The sequence below is a fragment of the Miniopterus natalensis genome, chromosome 5, assembly GCF_054644295.1.
Source record: "Miniopterus natalensis isolate mMinNat1 chromosome 5, mMinNat1.hap1, whole genome shotgun sequence".
Lineage (NCBI taxonomy): Eukaryota > Metazoa > Chordata > Mammalia > Chiroptera > Miniopteridae > Miniopterus > Miniopterus natalensis.
In genome coordinates this window covers 71,508,333-71,529,650 of record NC_142085.1, presented here as the reverse complement: position 1 = coordinate 71,529,650, position 21,318 = coordinate 71,508,333, and the positions used below count along the sequence as shown (strand labels likewise).

General features: G+C 36.9%; 1 protein-coding gene across 1 annotated transcript in view; it reads left to right on the top strand.

Annotated features, from left to right (window-relative positions):
* The window catches only part of STX7 (syntaxin 7), a 29,679-nt gene extending 14,128 nt beyond the window's left edge, over positions 1 to 15,551 (top strand). The window contains exons 2-9 of the mRNA XM_016204967.2: positions 2,647 to 2,716; positions 4,922 to 5,015; positions 5,699 to 5,836; positions 6,616 to 6,668; positions 7,217 to 7,313; positions 8,773 to 8,845; positions 10,050 to 10,132; positions 12,635 to 15,551. Coding sequence (XP_016060453.1) covers positions 2,647 to 2,716; positions 4,922 to 5,015; positions 5,699 to 5,836; positions 6,616 to 6,668; positions 7,217 to 7,313; positions 8,773 to 8,845; positions 10,050 to 10,132; positions 12,635 to 12,724 — 698 coding nt within the window. The 3' untranslated portion in view covers positions 12,725 to 15,551. The remainder of the gene's footprint in view (positions 1 to 2,646; positions 2,717 to 4,921; positions 5,016 to 5,698; positions 5,837 to 6,615; positions 6,669 to 7,216; positions 7,314 to 8,772; positions 8,846 to 10,049; positions 10,133 to 12,634) is intronic.
* The last annotated feature ends 5,767 nt before the right edge of the window (positions 15,552 to 21,318 follow it).

The following is a 21,318-nucleotide window of genomic DNA, read 5'->3' as shown; positions in this document are numbered from 1 at the left end:
CTGTATCAGCAGGTTTATACACGGTAGTGATCTGTTCTAGTAAATATCCCGTTTTGAAGAGCATCTCCATTGGAGTCACGATCTGGAGAGGCTTCTGCTGGCCCTCATGACTTGATCTGTCTGTGTCCTCCAGGCAGGCCACTTCGGTGGGAATTAGGAGAGCTGTTGCCACTCTCCGCTTGTCAGGTTTTTGGTGGCATTCCTGCCAGTGGGACAGGAATAAGTGTTGCTCTTGGTTTACCGTTTTGTTAAGAGTGCAGAGCCCCCAGAGGCTTTCAATTGTCTCCTTTCCTTAAATCCCTTGGGGAGGAAGGATGAAAACTGGGGCTGCTGAGTATGTCTGTTTAAAAAAACTCGGGGGGGAATCACTGGGTGGATTTAGGCTCCCACTGGGCTTATTAGAAGCAGTTGAACTTAATTCTTTTGGTGGTGGTGGTGGTGGTGGGTGATAGCTTTTCTTTCCTTTTTTTCAATTACTGTTTTCATCCAGTATTATTCTGATTAGTTTTGGGTGTACAGCGTAGTAGTTAGATAATCATATACTTTCTCTATTTTTGTTTAATTTTGTTTACCCTCACCTGAGGATATGTTTATTGATTTAGAGAGAGAGAGAGAGAGAAACATCGATGAGAGAAATGTCCATCAGTTGCCAACTTAGGTATATGCCCTGACTGGGAATTGAACCTGGCAACCTTTTGATGCTCCAGCCAGCTGAGATACCTGGCCAGGGCTTAATATGACTTTTTAAAAAGACAAGAGATGAGGTAAATCTGTTGAGGTCACAAAGAAAATACGTGACTAATTGCAAGCAGCCATAAGTTAAAAACGGCAAACAAGAATTCTCCACCCTGCAAAAGAAAAACCTACTGCCAAAGTAAAAGCAAAAAAGATTCCTTTGAAATTGGTGAATGGTTAAGCATTGCTTATATGCTATATGATTCCTCTTCAGTATTTATACTTTTCAGCTCTGACTTGAAAGCAGTGTTCATTACATCACGCTCAGTGAACAAAAGTTATCCTGTGTTTTGGAATTCCCTTGATCCCATAAATAAATAATGACTGTTTGAAAGCATTTAAGCTATATAAGTAAACCATTTATTTTAAACGAAAAGAACGGGTGGGTTGCATTATTTTTCTCTAGTTCTTGGAAATGTGAAAACTCTTTACCTTGAGATGTAACTTATTTCTACTTGACATTTTATTTGTGTACACACATGTGTGAAACTAAGGAACCCTCCCCTATTGTGAAGAGCCTTTTCTTTTTAATTGCATTGGTCGTAGACTTCTGGTTTGTGAACTTAGCATGAATTTTAAACCCCTGATTTTTAATTTTAGGTATTTTAAACCTACAGAAAAGTAAAAGTATAGTAAGTACAGTGAACTTTTTATGTACCCTTCACCTAGTCACCAATTGTTGACATTATTCATCTTTTGTTTACTATCCCTCACTCCAAATTTCAGATTCAAATTCTTCAATTGTTCCCACAATTTTTTTTTTAATCCTCACCAGATAATTTTTTTTCCATTCCTTTTCAGAGAGAGTGGAAGGGAGAGAGAGAGAGAAACATTGATGTGAGAGAGACACATCAGTTGGTTGCCTCCTGCACTCACCTTTACCGGGGCCAGGGAGCAAGCCTGCAACCGAGATATGTGGTGCCCTTGACTGGAATCAAACCCGAGACCCTTCAGTCTGCAGGCTGATGCTTGATAACCACTGAGCATTACGGGCTAGGGCATCCCAACAATTTTTTAGAGCATTTTTTTTTTTTCTGATTTAGAATCTAGTAAGAAATTATATTACCTTTAGTGTGCTTTATTATTTTGGGCTTTTCCATTCTTTAATTTAGAAAGCTCCACTGCTTTCAGTTTTTTTCCTTTTGTGACACTGACATTTTAAAACTCCGAGCCAGTTGTTTTGTAGATTATCCCACAGTCTAGATTGGTCTGATTCTTTTTTCATGATTAGTTGCAGGTTAAATATTTTGGCAAGAGAAATACATAGGTCCTATGTGACTTGTGACTTAATTATTGCATTGTCAGGAAGCTCTTAGTGTCAGTCTGTACCATTGGTGGTGCTAAATTTAGTTATTTACCTTAAGCTACAAATCTACCTATGATGAGGTTAGCTCTTTTATAATTAATGTCGTCTATGTGGTGGTAATTTGAGGCCCTGTGAATATCCTGTGGTTTTAGTATCCTTTGATGATGCTTGCTTTTGAATTACTTATTACAGAGATAATTGAAAGTTGATTTTTTCTAATTCTGTTATTCCTCCCTCATTTATTAACCATAATTCATTTACTTTATATTCCAATGAATTGTGTAATTATTACAAATACTTTTCTCAGAAGTTTTAAGTGAAAGTCCACTTGCCATTGCACTAAATATTCTGACAGGAGAGGGAAGAATACAGTACTTTTGGATCATAAGTACAATTTCCTATGTTAATGCCCCCATACAGCTTCCTCTTGAAAATTAATTCGTTATCACTAATTAGATTCAAATAAACCATTTATATCTCTTTTTAACTGTTTTCTATATTTATCTTTGTTTTTCTAACTTCCCAGTTGCTTATATTAATTTCTAACTTATTTCCTGTTGCCCTAACATCTGTAACAGTTATACATTTATTTTCCATCATAACAGCTGTGGAAATACAGAGGACTCTGAATCAGCTTGGCACACCTCAAGATACACCTGAATTGAGGCAACAGCTGTAAGTACTTAATTAAACACAAAGAAAAAGGAAGAATGGGAAAAATAACTATTGTTATATTCCTTTGATAGTATGTAGTGTTATGTTTACTGAAGAAAACTGGAAAATTAATAAGGTATTTCTGCTCCATTTTTTGTACCAAGCTTTAATGTAAGTCTTTCCCTGTCCAGAGTAGGCAGATGTTTGTTTGTTTGTTTGTTTATTTGTTTGTTTGTTTTTAAGATATGGCTTGCTCTATCAAAGCAGAACTTCTTTGGTTACTTTTCTTATACTTTTTTTAATAGGTTGTTTTTGATGGCTTTTGAGAAATGGCACTCTTTGTTTGTTTGTGTGTGTGATTTATTTCCCATACCTAACAGTCCCTACAGTGCTACAGTGGCCAGATTTTTATTCAGTTTAGATCTAATACATATCCAATATGAACTATTCCCCCAAAGCCTATACCTACATACTTGATTTCAGAAAGCATTAGTGTCTATTTTTAAAATACATGATACTAAATTTATATGACATGTTTTAGTAAATTAATATGCTGTTAGAAGAACAGCAGTTATACTTTGTGGTGTTATAGATTTTACACTGTTTTTACACATTTTCTCATCTGAACCTTATAAAATTGGAGTGAGGTAAATCAAAAGAACCATTTTCATTTTGCTTATAAGGAGAACATGTCTATTGGGGGTTTGGTGATTTACCGAACATCATTCTGAACTTGAGTTTTAAATCTTAGCTCAGTCACAGCTACAAATTTCAAGTAACATATATGTAATGAGTAATACATCAAACAACATTAGTTTTGAAGGAAAAAATGAGGAAGAAATTAAAAGATAGGTAGTAATAATTCAGATTTCCTATGAAGTACAATTTGAAGAATTTACAGTTATCTCGAATTGATATTGTACTTTTCTGTTGTGTATAGATATCAGGGTGACCCAAATCTAAATAGAAACAATCATTTATTAAAATAAAGTAAAATGAAATAGAAACACATAATTCTTAATAGTTACAATATTTTGTTAAGGTTAGTAGTGGAGATTCTGAATATGTAGATATCATTAAAATGTGCTTTTTAGAATTTTAATTATATTGTTGTAAAGATTTAAAAAGGCATAAAAATAGAGTACTCAAGAAATAGATACAAATAGTTTATAATTCTTCCTTACCCATCAAATGCAGATATCTGTGTTTAAACATACTCTTCTGTTAGCATCTCATTATTTTAAAGGATCCTAAGTGTGACTAATCCGTGTTTAAAATGAGAGCTAGTATGTATGAGAGGCACCGCGGTTGTAATTTATAAAGCATCACATGAATACAAGCTTATCTTAGTGTCACATTCTTTAGTTAGAAATCTTACTTTTTACTTTATAAGCTAGCTGGCAAGATAAATGTAGATACAGATATAATTTACTTTTGTTACTGTGTCCTGTTCACTCTATGGAAAAATGCTGTTTCTTTTTCTGCAGCGAACTTAAATAATAGTAAATTTGTACTACCACTTATCACCTCTTCCCCTTTTCTTTTTCTTTTTTTTTTTTTTTTTTAAATATATCTTTATTGATTTCAGAGAGAGGAAAGGAGAGGGAGAGAGAGAGAGAAACATCAATGATGAGAGAGTCATTGATCGAGTCCACAACCCGGGCATGTGCCCTGACTGGGAATCGAACCCCGATCGCCTGGATCCTAGGTCGTGCTCAACCGCTGAGCCACGCCTGGCTGGGCCCCTTTTCTCTTTTTAAGTATCTACAGGGTATAAATGCCCAGGCAGAGAAGTATGAGAGGCCAGATATATGTTAAGACCTGAGAACTGGGCAGAGTTTAAGGGAGAAAATCCTCTTTACTTATGGGCGACCTCCTAACTGCGGGATGCAGATAAAAGGCTCCCACCCCCGCCGGGGCTCAGACATCAGACATCCCGCAGTCTCAAGCTGGCTTGAGTCGTCTTGCTTTCTAACTGGTCACTGATACTTATTTCTCAAAGCTTGGTTGCTCGTCCCGTGTGAGTAAAGGACTTTCCATGTAATATTGGCTCAACGTTTATCAAAGAATAGAACCTGATAATTTTATTTTCATAGAGAAATTTGAAGCCAGTCTATAAAAAAGTGATTTTCTTATCAGACTTCATCGGGGCTGATTCAAGTGGCAGACTTGTAGCTGAAGGAAATATATCAGTTCTTTCTCTATAGCGTGTGTTCCTCTCTCCAGACAGCAGAAGCAGCAGTATACTAACCAACTTGCCAAAGAAACAGATAAGTACATTAAAGAGTTTGGATCTCTGCCCACCACCCCCAGTGAACAGGTACCAAGCTTTAAAACACTGTTGATATATTGAATTGTGAATGGAATCAAATGTCTTATGGGATCTTTGAACTGTTATGCTAGAAAGGAAATTAGGGGAGGGAATTCTATTTGAGATTAGTTCACAGAACACAAAACTATATTTAATTGCCCAGGTAGTATCCTGTGGTTCAATGAAGCAAAAATTATTTCCATGCAGTTGCCCTGACCCATAATTAAGTAAGTGCTCAGAAAATGCCTCCTGAGTAATTGTTTCCTGGCCTTCCAGGACCCACCTCACATAACACGCACACATTCAAGATGTGAGGTTTCCTAGGGGCACATATTTATTTCCTTGCTTACTTAGTGGATGCTATTTCTTAGGTAAGAGTATAAGGTTTTCTTTTCCTAAAAAGAAAGGAGGAGAACTACTTTGAAATAACCTCAAAATCATGGCCCAGATTTTAGGATGAAAATTTGAGGTATGATATTCAGCAGTATGGACTTTTTGCCTCAAGAGAAATTTATACAGTGTTTGAATATATTGTCAAAATGTTATTGACAATCAATCAGTAAGGCCCTGTAATTGGAGAGTCAACGAGAATTTCAGAATCAAATAAAGAGCCAGCTAGTGGTGAGACGTTTGCAAGTCCTGCAGAACTTCACAGCTTGATTCTAGTAGGTTTTTATCCCCCTTTCCTCTAGCGTCAGAGGAAAATACAGAAGGATCGCCTGGTGGCCGAGTTCACAACATCACTGACAAACTTTCAGAAGGTCCAGAGGCAAGCTGCTGAGAAAGAGAAAGACTTTGTTGCCCGAGTGAGAGCCAGTTCCAGAGTATCTGTAAGTATTTAAAAAGGCACTGTGAAAATGAGCATAATACTCCAGGGATCCCTTACAGGACAACATTGGCATGTTTTTTAAGTCATAAAGCTTGGAAATCAGTATTTGAGTAATTTTCAAGTGTTTCTGCTCAGTTTATAAGAAGGATGGTGGATATGTAGTTAGGTATCACTGTGGTTATTTTGTTCGTGTCATGGAACAAATGATTATAGATTATATTAAAAATATAGAAATATTTTCAGAAAAGATTAGGGGTCAAATCCTAAATAATATTCCCATGTTTACTTGAACTTGAAGCTGTTACTTAGGGTTTGTGCTAGTGTAGAGAGCACTTTACTCCTGGGTTGTATGAAGATAGGAATGAACAGAGGGAGTATATTGTACAAATACTGAAGAATGTTCACCTGAAGAAAATATATGCAAAGATAATTTAGAGTAGAATTCTGACTTAGTGTAATTTAAAATTCCCTTAGAAACTATCACAAGTTGTTTTCCTGTTCCTTAATGTAGAGTTTCCAAGGCTATGTTGTATTTTAATTAAATAACACTTATTATATGGCTCTTGGAAATATTTTTTGACTGTCATCCTTGTCATCTTAGGATATAATTTTATTATTACTTGAAGTAGTTGACCTAAAATATTAGAACAAAATTTTTCTTCTTTACACATATATTCGCATGCACACTTAAAACAGTCTAGATTATTATAAGGGGAAATGTGAGTGTTGTGTGTTTTTTCTTTGCCCCTTCTCAACCCACTGTATTACTAAATTATTCAGGGTGGTTTTCCTGAGGAGAGCACAAAAGAAAGGAATCTTGTATCGTGGGAAAGGTAAGAGATATAAAACATTATACAAATCAAAAGATACTTACTCAAATACATTTTATATTTTATGGTCCCTAAAAGATAATTAAAGTTTTCAGTATATTATATCATGACTATCCTAAATTACTTATAAATAGAAAAAAATAATAAATTTGAAAAAAATTTACATTAGTATTTATTGTAAATATATAAATATATAAAAATATTCTAGTGTAGAAATAGTACTTTATAATTATTTGTCCAAATAAATATTATTGCTTAACTATTATTTGATATAGATTATTCTCTTGTGTGGGGTTTAAGTCAACCAACAAGAAATATCCAGCTGCCAAGTACAGCTTCCAATAATTAAATCATCACTTAAAAAAAAAAAAAAATAGTACAGCGAAATGGAATAAGTCTAAAAATTTGATTAATATTTCTGTTATAGTCTTGGAATTTGAGCAATTCTCTGACTTTGAAAAAAATATTTTATTTAGTATTTCTTTAAATAGGAAGGAAGTCCCATTGTTTTAATACAGTCTTTCTTTTTTTCCGTACTTTTTTCTTTTTAGCCAGACTCAATCTCAAGTGCAGGTGCAGGATGACGAAATTACAGAGGACGACCTGCGCCTCATCCATGAGAGGGAGTCTTCTATTAGGCAACTTGAAGTAAGCTTTACATTATAGTGTTGGTGTGCTGTTTTCTTCCTAGTGAGTTTGTCCTCAAGATGCTTAGCTAATGCTGGGAGAGGGTTCAAGAAAGGAAACTATATAAATATATTAATTTGGTGGCATCTCTCATATAAATTAGAATAATTCTTTTTTAAAAAAAAATAATCTCATTAGAATTTGTGCTGGGATGAGAGAACATACTCTCTTCCACTCTTTTTCATTTTCTTTTTTTTTTTTTTAGAATTCTTTTAAGTCATCTTGGGTCACCTTAGCATTGAGAAAAGTATAGAGATAAATGGCTGTTCAGAGAGTCTGATGGCTTCTGTGGCACATGATCTCACCTGCATGTATACTAACTTTTACAAGGGCTTTAAAAGTATTTTATTTCTCTTTAGTATGCTTATGACACCAAAAAGATCTAAAGCCTTAGTTCTAACGGCACCTACCTGTTCCCTAGAAGGAGGACTACTAATAGCCAGCAGTAGCTGCAGTTTATTGAGGGCTCCATGTGCCAAGGACTATACGATAAGCTCTGTACGTTCACTGACTCACTCATTTTCATAAATCTCTGTGAAGTGGTTAACTGTGACGCTATCAGCGCCATATTATGGGTGGGAGACTAGGACATGGGATAAATGTGTAAATTGCCCCATCCCTCCTGAGTAAAGTATTTAAACTTGACTCTTTCATCAGGCCAAATAATAGTTATTATATATTGAAGAAAAGTAAGTTTATAACTTTTTTATCTATCACTATTTCGTGAATTTGCATACACCTAATGTTTTATTCTTTTAAGTTGTCAAATTGATGTCTGTATTTTTACTAGAAATATATCATAACAAGAATACTTTATACCCTTGTGAGGGCATAAAGACTAATGCTCGTGATAACAAAACAAATCAGATTATATAATATAAACTCAGTAACCACAGTCCTTTCCTAATACAGATCCTTCATTTCCATCCTGCCTTGCCTGATATATATATTTATTTTTTAATATGTCTTTATTGATTTCAGAGAGAGGAAGAGGGAGAGAAAGAGAGAGAGAGACATCAATGATGAGAAAGTCATCATTGATCGGCTGCCTCCTGCACGCCCCCCACTGTGGATTCAGCCCGCAACCCAGGCACATGCCCCAACCAGGAATTGAACCACGATCTCCTGGACCCTAGGTGGATGCTCAGTTGCTGAGCCACGCTGGCCAAGCTTTTTTATTCATTTATTTATTTTTTATTTATTATTATTGCCTGATATCTTTAATGTCACAAACTTATTTTAGAGAACTGGTTACTGTTATTCAAGTGCTACTTACTTGGGATTGCTTATAGGTAAATAGTTTTCTGATGTTTCCAAAATTTATGTATTCTCTGTTGGGTGGTTTGGGGTTTTTTAATTTTTCCCTTCTGTGGATTGGGGACTGAATTTCTGATTATAATAATATGTGTCTTTCTCTTAGGCTGACATTATGGATATTAATGAAATATTTAAAGATTTAGGGATGATGATTCATGAGCAAGGAGATGTGATAGGTAAGCCCTGCTAATTAGATTTCGTGATGTGTGAGCAAACTACCTGTAGTTTACCTGTGGTTACTTCTCAAGCAAGAATAACTGCTCTCTCTCTGTCTTTTCATTCCTCTGGAATCAAAAGCATAGTCTACAGCAGACAAAGCATCACCCTTGGTATTATCTGAAAGAGATCTCATTTTTGGCTCCTAGCAGTTGAAATGACCAGACTTATTTATTTCAGGATACTCAAATTTAATCAGGGCCTACTGCTGAGACCATGGGAGGCACCACACGACATCATTCTAGCTCATTTCCAGGACCTCTGGTTATAGTCTTATACCAATTGAGTTCTCATCACAGTAAGGACTTTGGGGGAAATTTGTGCTATTTATAATTGTGCATGCTATATTGCCCTTTAGATTAGAGGGAATAGGTAGCTATTTGTCCCAGCATTCATTCTGATTGCTTTTAGGTAGATTAATTTAGTAGCATTACTTAGATGCTCAGAATTCTTTTTTTTAATTCTTAAAAATAAATCAGTCACTAAGGTTCCCTTTAAGTTTTAAATGTAATAGTGGTTCATTTAAGGTGTAATTGGCAGTACTGATCAGGGTCCTGATCATTTTGATCATTTGAAATATGAAAATACATATGTTTTGAAAATGTATATCATACGGTCATTAATTGGATATTGATGTGGGCGATAGGGTTAATAGGAAAAGACTGAAGAAAACATCAGCGGGTCAGGGACTAAAATATATGTGAGGAATGAGAAGAAAAGACCATGAGCCATACAGATGTCTGCCACAAGAAGGGGTAGGTGAGTTTGATAGCACAAGCTTTAAAACTAAGAGCTCAGGCTGTCAGAACGACAGTGCAAATGGTTCCAAGTGAGACTGTCTCAAAACTGAGTCAGTGAGTGGTCTCATGCTGCAAAGCCGCACCTGCTCCAGGCCATAAGAGGGTGAGAATTGTCACCGTCTGAGAGGGCTGTGTGGGCCCTCAGGGAGGGCTAGGTTCCCGCACAGAAGTGGGTTGGTGATGGCCACAGAGCGGACGACAGCTCTCAGTTCTCTATAGGCACCCAAATATAAGTTCAGATGGTAATATCAGCCTTTGAACAATGAACATGTTTAACCTTACCTTGAGTGAAGTCTCGTGGTTTGTGCAGCTCTTCCACTGTCGCATCAACAGGTGTTGAACAGTTGTGTGTTTTCTTTTAAAGACAGCATAGAAGCCAACGTTGAGAATGCAGAGGTGCACGTTCAGCAAGCAAACCAGCAACTGTCGAGGGCATCAGATTATCAGGTAATATATTAGCTGTAATCAATTGTTTATAACTCGGACTGTGCGTGTGTAATCAGGCGTAAAGTGGCTGGGGATGTTGAGGTTTGAAATCCCATGACAGACAGGTCAGAAATGTGCCCGTCCGTGTAAGACGGGGTTTAGCTTGATTGTTTTCCAGGTTGAACCAGATTCATGGCCACAGGGACAGGGACTTGAATGTTTAGAGTCCTGAGGGGAGCTTGGGGACCTCCAGGCTTTTCTGACAACCTTTGTTTCTTACTGTTTCCTTCTACCTTCTCTTCCCTTTTTTGTCAATGACACTGTGGACTAAAGAGGCAAGGACTTCTGTCTACAGAGATCTGCTCAGTTCCTAGGGAAATTATTTAGCTTGGAGCGTCCTTCACTTAGTTGTTCAGCATGCCCTTCACTAGGAATAAATTGACTTCTTAAGTAAATCAGGTTAATATAAGGAATCCATCTGTATGTGTCAAGTATAACGTATATGTAGAGTTTTGATGATCAACAAGGATAAGGCCACGCTTTTTGGAAACCACTAAATCCCACCCTAAGATTGGACTTCCCTTTCCAAACTTCATTTTTGTTGTTGTTGTTGTCCATAATTATTTTCTCAGACCTTGTTACCTTCTTATAAAATATCTAAGATTTGCATCATCTTAGTTTAAGTTGCTTTCCACTTTTTTCACTAACCATAAAAGTTCCCTTTTATGTCAATGCCATTTTTTTACTGGGCAGATGACTGCATGTTCAGTGATCTGGAGAGAACAGAGCTGTATAGAGAACGATGAGTTACAGCGTATTGTATTCACTGATGGAGTAATCGTGTTTACCATCTTTACGGACGTGATTCAGACATGCACCTCTGCAGATGAAAGTCATTATGTCATAGGCTGTATTACTAATAGATAGTTGAACACACACCACATGGTAATCTGTAAATGCCAACAGTTATAACTGCTCCAGCATAGTGTTGAGCAGGATTCGTCAGTGACTGGGTTTACATATTATTTCATTTTGCTTTTGGACTTTGGGGATGTGGGTATATAAAAGTTTTACTTTTCCTCTTCCTTGTGAAAGGGAAAGCCTGCAGCCACCCTGGGGAAAAGAAACATCTTCCCAGGCTGCACCTCCAAAACCGGAGCTGCCCTTGTGCTTAACCCAAGGCCCTGCAGTGATGAGTAAAGCATGCAACGCAGGTCCTAGGAAAAGGGCCGCTTCCAATAGTCCTACGGGAAGCCTGATAATAGGCTCCTGTCTTTGCAAAACAGGGTGCTTCTAGATAGGATAGGTGGACTGTTAAGGAAGTCGATAAATGCTCTCATCCCTACAGCACCCCAAGGACCTCACCACCCAACCCTAGGGCGGCTTCCCCGGGCAACAGCTATACTATAGTGGAATACCCGAGAATGTTCTAAAGGTGCATTACATGTGTCTGTGGCGACCAAGCGGGGTCTGGGCAGATACGTAAGCCTGATATTGGAACTTTAGAGGAATTGTGTTTCATATATAGAGTATTCAGTTGAAAAATTAGATGAATATGTGGAACACTGAAAGTATTCATGGTTTTTAGCGTAACTTCAGAGTCAGAAACATATCTTTTTGTAAATTTAATGGTGCTTCTGGTTGATACAAAGTAAATTTACAAATTTTTCTACTCTACAAGAAAAAGGATTCCTGCATGTTGCTGTGAGATACACAAGCCATTAAAGAAATCTAGAAACCTACAACTGGGCCAGGAATGAAGAAAGGAACAAAATTCTTAACCTTTATATTTTAAATGACTGTATCTTACTTTTTTTGCCTCTTTGCTTTTTATTTGTATGTTGAGATTTTGAATGCAGTTTTCATGAATATTTTGGAAACTAATAAATTAACATTGGGGAAAATTGCCACACGCACTTGCTGATATTTTCAAAGAACTCATTTTGACGAACAGCTTTTAAAAAAGTGTCTTTTTCAATTACAGTTGACAATAGAATATATTAGTTTCAGTAGCGATTTGACACTTATTATATAATTTACGAAGTGATAAGTCTAGTACCCATCTGACACCACACGTATTTATTGCAATATAACTGACCATATTCCCTGTGCTGTACTTCGTATCCCCATGACTATTTTTATAACTGGCAATTTGCAGAACAACTTTTTGGTGAAAGTTTTAAAATGTATAAGCTTTTAAGCTACTCTTGTTTTCATACATAGGTAACCTCAGTCTAATGCTTAAATCAGTAACTTTTCTTTTTCTGTCTTCTACCCCAGAAAAATTACCAACAAAATTTAATAACTACCCCTTGAATTACCCCATTAACTCAAGAAGAATATTTTTGAAAAAATAGTTTCATGTGTTTTAAAGAGATTTTTAAGAAGCAAAAAAATACAGCCAAGAATTTGGGGGCAATAAATTACTATTGATCTTACTCTAGAAATGAACCAAATGATTTTCAGTTGCTATGGTGATGCTTCACTGCATTTGTAAACATGTTTTTGTTTTTGCATCTGCAGCGCAAATCCAGAAAAACCCTGTGCATCATCATTTCTCTCCTTGTCATCGGAGCTGTAATTATTGGGGTCATATTGGGAGTGAAAGGCTAAAATTATAAAGGAGCACACTGTTGCACTACTTTGTCTAAATTATGTAGGAAGGCTCCTGTAATCATGGTTTTTTTATTGTTGTTTTAAAGGTATTGCATAAAGGGTGGTTCCCATACTTTTGTTTTTATTTGTGGGGATGTTTCCTTGGGATTAAATCTGGTATTTTCTAATACTGAACATTTTTCTAAATATTAGTGCTGGCATAACTTCCATGATTTTTGTTCTAATAACTCTTAGTTTTTTGCCTACATTGTTTATGTCTTTCATGTATAATTTATTTATCCTGTTGGCTTAGTTTTTGATTATAAATTAAAGGTGTGTGTGTGTTCTGTGGGCTTCTGTCTCTCTGTCACAAGCACCCAGTGTAACAAGCACTCAGATTTGTGTTTCTTCAATTAAAAATCTTAACTTTAATTTTGATTCTGGCCAGCAAAGGAAATATTCTTAGTAACTTAAAAAAGTAACCTGTTTGTGTTGGCTTTTTTTTTCTTCTGGTTTATACCAGCACAAATTTTCTGTTCAACTTTTATTGTTAGTCTTCTCTTAAGACCCTTGATTAGTCTGAATGACTGAATGAAGTCAGTGAATAATTTCCTACTATATTCTATATACCTGATGTGTATAATATATTAAGCACTTGCTGTAGATTGCCTAGTGATATACTAAGGATAGATTGCTGACATTTCCTGGGGAATGTGTAGTCACTATAAATGTTTAATGTGATTTGAAAGAGAGTATGACAAATCAATACCTATTGTGTTAGAATTCTAAAGATCCCAACCTGTTATTCTGCTGTGCGTTTCCACAGCTGTTATAATGGAAATTAATGATCTTTCCTTACATCCTATAGAATAATGGTCACATTTGTATCCTTAGGTCAAAATTGTTGGGGAGGTAACTGTTTCCACAGTTGATGTTTTTCAGCACCCAGACTTAAAATGTAGTCCTTACCTTGGGTACCATTTTGTACCATCCTTCATTGGAAAAGGAATTGGTGTTTGCCAACTAACTCACTTGCCTTTTAAGTCACTGTTGTTCCAATGCACTAATCTTAATACTATACAGAGGATTATCTTCATTTATAGTTTGTATTTTATAATGTTCTTACATAGCAGTTTGATAGCGAAGACATGCAAGCTGTGAGTTTCAAATGGGAACAATAAAATATTAAGTAACTAAAGAGTACATTTGCAATCAAAATAAAGATGATTTGAAAAGTGTCTGGATAGTTCTATTTCATGAGGAATCTGCTTCCATGGGACTGACACTTGACACTTAACTCCCATTTTTTTGACTGCTACCCGAAATCCTAGCAGAGGGGATTAAAATCGCACATGAGGGCCGTTCTCCATATTTCTGGAGTATGTTCCTCAGTTTTTATTGGCACTCTTAAAACGTTTTGCCACCAATAGGTAGAAACTGCTTTGAATGTCAGTAAAAAAACTCAATTTTTCTACAAAAGAGACTGTAGAAAACTTTTTTGTGAGTGGGTGATTAGAAACTTTGAGACTTTGTGTTTACGAGAATCAGCTTGCTTTAGTGAACGGGATGGGGGGGCAGGGAGAATTCATACTCTACCTGTTCTGAAGTCAGTGCGGGCCCGTCAGGCATTTTCTTTGTACGTGCAGAGAAGCTCGCTATTTCATGTAATGTACCAGTGGGGCTTTAAAAGTCCCAGTGACTTTCAAAATCACTTCAATTTTTTTGCCACAGTTGTACTTGATAACTGTTACTATCATCAAGGCAAATGCATTTACTCCTACTTATTTCACAGTAAGTTCCCAGTAACAGCAAAATCAATTTTTTGGCATGATTTTAGCACCATTATTTAAAGTATAGTATTTTATAAGTGATTTTAACTGGGACACCCATCAATAACTAAAACCAGGAACTTCAGTGGCTTGCATTCTTTTAAGAATCATTAAATTTGCAGGGGAAATTTGCACAAAATATTTGGGACACAAAGAATAATCCTGATTAGAAAAAAATAAAATGAAAAACAGTGCAGTAGCCACATTTTTAAAATTCTTGAAGTTTTCCTTTAAGTTAGTTGTAGAATCACTTTGAAAGGTGGCAAAGCTTACACTATAGAAAATAAAATTAGAATTGTTTTAATAACTATCAACATTTCGGGATCTGAGGCAAACTGAGTCTCAAACTGAAGGCATTTCCTCATCTAATGCACGCATTGTTCATGTTAGTGTGCTCCAAACATGCTGGAATGACGCAGACTGAGGTTAACCAGCTTTTTTACTTAAATTGAGTGACAGTGTGGCGTGAAGTGTTTGGCCAGTGTATTGGTTATTAAATATTATGAAAATGTTTTGTTTTTGCACAGTGGTTGATGGTAAAAGAATAACTGGTGTCATTTCAATATAATGCAGCTTGTTTTTTTAGTGGGCATGGGATCGATTAAAAAAAATGTAGCTATGGGTACAGATGGACCTCGATCTAGGACAGCAAACCTTGGACACAGCGTCTGGAGTCAGGCCCACTGAGCACACCCGGTTCCCATGGCAGCGCCTGCATTGGTACTGAGAACACTGCTCCTTGAAAAGGTCGCCGCTGAGTCCTTCGGGGTCTTCACCGCTTTTGTTAAAAATGGTAAAATTTTCTACACAAAAAAAGTGTTTTGAAATACCAGTCTTTTTAGACAAATTTATAATGAAAAAAGAAATGACTTTTGAAGACTTCTTGTTCCACAAAATTAGTCTGTAGTTTAGCAAGGAAAGTGCAGAATAGCTTTTATAGTTGGTGTAATTTTTGTTTCATTATGTAGAAAAAAGAATGTTATAATAAAAGACAAGACCTGTATAAAGAAAATAAAGTCATTGTCCACTTAATGAAGAGGGTAACTTATTCAGCATTTATTTTTTTGAAAGGCAGAATTGACTGGCTTTTACACATGACCAGGTTGCTGCAATAAAAATAAAATTTCAGAATGGGATGAAGAGAGTTTGTGTAAATGTGAGTTAAGCGACATTTTTAGTTCATTGGAATGTGATAAAAAAAATTTTCGTTAGTGGTAAATACCATCAGGCATCTTAAACAAAACATAAAGTTGTATATTTTCATGATTCAGTTAATAAAAACAAAAAACTGACCTCTGGATCTCAGACCTCTTTAGAGGTCTTACCATAAGATTTGAGCAGCGTGACGTCTCAGCAAGGAAATACACTTGGTAAAAACACCAGTAGGAGCCGAAACGTACATGGTACCACTTCTTTGACAAAATGCATCACATCTCTACTGAACAAGTGTCCAGTCATAGTTCATAAATCAATGAAGAGAAGACCATTTTCCCCACGTATTTAGGACTTTGTGTCCTAAAACACTAACATAGGAAGTGGTAGAGAGACTGCCTGGATGTAAACATGCAGGGTCATTTGTCTTGATTTAGCTGGGTTTCCAAAGTCAATAGACACCATGAGGCAGTGTCTCACTCATAAGTTAACAAGACACTGGGAAAACTCGTTTCCCCTTAATGGTAATTTAAACTATTTTAACATTTCTATCAGGGCTCAGTCAGGAAAACAGGCGCTTGAGGTAAGTGAAAGGGGTTTCAATATGCGGCCTGCAGAGCTTCCACCAGCATCAGAAGGGCGGGCAAGGGAAGGTGAGTGCAGCAGCTTCGAGCGTGGATCTCAGGAGCTGGCCCAGAGGCCCCGAGTCTCCGAACACTGGAAGTTCATGCCTCTTCAGCTGGTAGCAGTCACACCAGTTGGTCTCAAGACGCTGCCACCAGTCTGCTTGGCTGTTGATAGCTCCAAAGCAGGTGACCTGCAAGAGATCTAGAAGCTGCCTCAAAGCACATGTCTGCTGCCGACCTACACTTGCAGCCTCTCCGTTTCTCTGTCTTTTCAACCTCCTGGGAATACCTCTCTGATTCACTCTGACTTGGAACCAGAGCCTGGAAAATGTAGTTTCTGGCTTCCTTGCAATACAGCAGACAGACTTCAGAAGGAGGGGGCAGTGATGTTGAGGTGACAAGACTGCCCAGCACAGTAGAGAAATACTGAAATGTGGAAAGACTCTAAACTACATGAAGCTGAAAGCCTCCCAGAATTTTCTTTAGAATGCACTCAAAGCTAATGCATTACAAATGCTCCTGCCAAAATGCTCTTTAAAATGTGTCTATCCCGGCCGGGCATGGCTCAGCGGTTGAGTGTCGACCTAGGATCCAGGCGATCGGGGTTTGATTCCCAGTCAGGGCACATGCCTGGGTTGCGGGCTCGATCCCAGCAGGGGGCGTGCAGGAGGCAGCCCATCAGTGACTCTCTCATCATTGATGTTTCTATCTCTCTCCCCTTTTCTCTCTCTGAAATCAATAAAGATATATTTTAAAAAATGATGTGTCTAATTTAACCCTACTCTATCTCTTAGCAGAAAAGAATTTTGTTATCAAAAGGGAATAAAGAACATACCTTCTTAATGGCTCATTTAATCCATTTTTAAAAATTCAGATACTGTGTTAATATGTCCATCTTAATGCTGGGTTTTGGCAATAGTTAACATGAAAATTGTGTAATGTCTTATTTTTCTCCAACTAATCCTAATTTTAAGGGTAGAAATAGAACTGAATAACTGACACTCTAAATAGGTTTTTATAGACACTGTTGCTTCTGGCAGGTTTTTAAGAGGTTGGTCACTTAATTACTCGGAGTGGGATTCCTGTAGGTTTTGTGCAGTGATGGCATTTCTGCTTGAAATGTAAGAGGCAGAAGGCAAAACCAGATTTCCTGTGAGTTGTTACACACATAACACCCCTGCTTGTGTTAGAGGGAGTCTGCTAGAACTGAACTGAGTCTTTAAATAAACTTGAAAGGGCCTTAATTCCCACTTTGGCAAACCCAAAGTACAAATTTTTAAGTGTTTACTGTAAGTACTGTTTGACAGTAGTTGCTAACTCCAAAACCTATTAGCGTTGGTGGAAAACTTAGAAATGCAGTCATTGAGCCTCAACAAAGATTTACTGATACTAGTTTCGATTTCTAATGTCTTCTGAGTTTTATATCAGCTACTTCATGGTAGATCTGAAATGCAGGAATCAGACCAAGTCAAAGGGAGCTCAGTTTACATCTCTCAAAACTAGACATTTAACCCAAGAGGGAGGTACAAGCTTTAAGTAACTTGCATAGCTGAGGGCCTGATCGTGGAAAGCTTTCACATCAAAGCTGATCCCTCTCTCAATAATGATTCTAGAAACAAAAACCCAAATTAGAATTTAGTGGAGGAAATTGTATTTTAACTTTTTCCTGTATTATGGTCATTTTAAGTTCATTTAAAGGCATTTTCAGTGTACCCGACCACATCCAACCTCTTTCCAGTGCCAAATTTAATTTTTAATTTCCCCAAAGGTTACCATAATATTAACATTTAATTACTATTTTGTGGTGGGCTATCTAGTAAGGCTGCCATCATATATCATTTAAATTAGTTCTAAGATGCAACAGGATATTCTAAATTAGGGCTACCCTGTTGTCTCTGTATCTTTTCCTGATCTATGATCAAACATTTTTCTTAGTAATTTAGAAGTTTTCTATGTTATATTAAACTTTTATCAAGCCCAGGAATATAGACAACTAACCCGTACTTTCCTTTGAAATGGCATGAACATTTAAAATAAGGAGCCCGTTCTCTATAAAGTGTAAAATAGGTATAACGCTAGTATTTTAAATAAGCTTATATTTTGACATAAACTTATATTTTCAGTTGTAAGAAACAACACAGAGATCCCACTCGTGTACCTTTCCCCCAGTTTCCCCCAGTGGTAACATCTTGCAATATCACAACAGGATATCGACACTGATACTGTTAAGATGCAGAACACTTCTGTACCGAACATTCCAGCAAGGACCCCTCATGGTGCCCTTACATCGCCACAGCCACCTTGTTTCCACCCCCACCCCTCACTCACCCTTGGCAATCATAATCTGTTCTCCATTTTTATAATTTCATTATTTCGTTACTATATAACTGGAATCATACGGTATGTAGCCTTTTGGGATTAGCTTTTTTCACTCAGCATAATGCCCTGGAAATTCATCCGTCTTGTGTGTATCAAGTACGTCGTCGTCCGTGTTTAAGGCCTGAGTAGTACTCCACGGCATGGATGCCTGACTGTTTAACCATTCACCTGCTGGTTGACATCTGGCAAGTTGGGGCTGTTATGAATAAAGTTACCATAAACATTTATATACAGATTTTTGTGTGGACATAGTCTTAATTTCCCTGGGATAAATGCCCAGCAGTGCAGTTGCTGGGCCATATGGCAGTTGATTTGCTTAGTTTTTAAGAAATTGTCACACTGCCTTCCAGAATGACTGTGTCACTTTACATTCCCGCCCGTGATGTGTGAATGATCCAGTTTCTTCACTTCCTTATGCATCTGGTGATGTCACTATTTTTTTATTTTAGTTATTCTGGTAGCTGTACAGTGATACCTTACTGTGGTTTTTGTTGTTTGTTTTTTTTAAATATATCTTTATTGATTTCAGAGAGAGGAAAGGAGAGGGAGAGAGAGATAGAAACATCAATGATGAGAGTCATTGATCGGCTGCAGCCCGCAGCCCGGGCATGTGCGCTGACCGGGAATCGAACCCCGACCGCCTGGATCCCAGGTCGACGCTCAGCAGCTGAGCCACGCCCGGCCGGGCTCTTACTGTGGTTTTAATTTGTACCTCCCTAATGGCTCATGATGGCGAACTTTCATGTACTTATTTGGCACCTGCATTTTTCAGTGACGTGTTTCTTCGTGTCTTTCCCTTTATTTCTAATTGGATTGTTTATATTTTTACAGTTGAGTTCTGAGTGTGTTTTTAAAATGTATATTCTAGATACTAGTCCTTTGTAAGTCAAGTTGAAAGTATTTTCTCCCAGTCTATAGCTTGTCTTTTTAACAGTCTTTCACGGAGCAAAAGTTTTTAATTTTTATGCTGCCTAATTTATCAATTTTTCCTTTAATGGATCATGCTTTTGGTATCAAAAACTCTTTCCCTAGCCCCAAAGATTTCCTTTGTTATCTTATGTTCTTTTATAAAAGTTTTATAGTTTTACAATACTTTTAAGTCCATTTATTCTTTGAGTTAATTTTGTATGAAATGTGAGACTTAGGTCTAGGTTCATTGTTTTGCCTGTGGATATCCAATTGTTCCAACACCATGTTCGTTATAAAGGCTCTCTTTCCTCCATTGAATTGTTTTTGCTCATCTGTCAAAACCAGTTCGACAAAAATGAGTTGCTGGGGGAAAAATCAGTTGAACATATTTGTGTACATCTATATCTGGGTTGTCTGTTTTATTCCATTGATTTATGTGTCTAAATCTTCACCAACACCAGACAGTATTGATTCCTCTGTTTAATGCTTGAATTCAAAAAGACTGCTTGCTTCTACTTTATTCTTTTTAAAAATTATTTTAAGTACTTAAGTCCATTATCTTTCCATGTAAATTTTAGAATAATCTTATCTACACATGTATCTTGCTGGGATTTTGATAAGAATTATGTTAATCCTATAGAGCCATACCTGGGAGATATTGCAGATCTGCTTTGGGGCCACCACAATACAGTGAATATTGCAATAAAGCAAGCCACTCTGTTATTTTTGTTTCCCTGTGCATACAAAAGTGATATTTACACTACACTGCAGTCTATTAATAGTGTAGTAGCATTGTGTCTAAGAAATGCACATACCTTATTTAAGAAATACTGCATTGCTAAAAAATGTTAATCATCACCTGAGCCTTCAGCAAGATGAGTGATACTCTTGCTGGTGGAGGGTCTTGCTTTGATGTTGGTGGCTGCCGTCTGCCCAGGGTGGTGGCTGCTGAAGTTTCCAGTGGCTGTGGCAATTTCTTACAGCATTGCATCAGTTGACTCCTCCTTTCACAAAGAAAAGGAGTAATATGAAAAGTGCAAATCACCCAAATCAACTAAGAAAGAGATTTCTGCTTCTGGCAGTATGGTTGACGAGGTACTCTCAGTGAGCCTTCTGCTAAAATAAAATGTGTTCTGGGACAAAGTACAACACATAGGATATTTAGTTCATTTCCTGGCTCATTAGAAAACAATGTAGTCACTAAGGGCTATTACACATGAAAGTGTGTTAAACCCAGAGTTGTTGGGAAAGAGGGAAAGGCTCTGATTCTGAGGCAAAGTAGTCCCAGGTCAGTGGACTCTGATAGGTACTCTCATAAGTGAATGAAAATCCCCTCTGACCGAAAGCCTCCTTAATTAATGCTCTAGATTAAGTAAACAAACACACAGGGAAATGTCACTTTGATTGAGAAGATTTATATACTCAATAAATTCAGGTATTAGAATTAGCAAAAGTGGAATAACTTATGAAATAAATCAGTATGAATTAAAATGAATATCTAATAAGAGATAAATGCAGATATTAGAATCAAGTAGAACTTGAAGTATAAAATTATTGAAATATATAACTCAAGTGCTTTAAGAGCATATTAGTCATAGATAAAGGAATCAGTTAACTGAGGAAATAACATAGCAAAGACAGACGAGATAGAAAATAGGAATGATGAGATCTGAAGGGCAGGATGAGAAGATCTAATATGTGTCTAATTGGAGTCTTG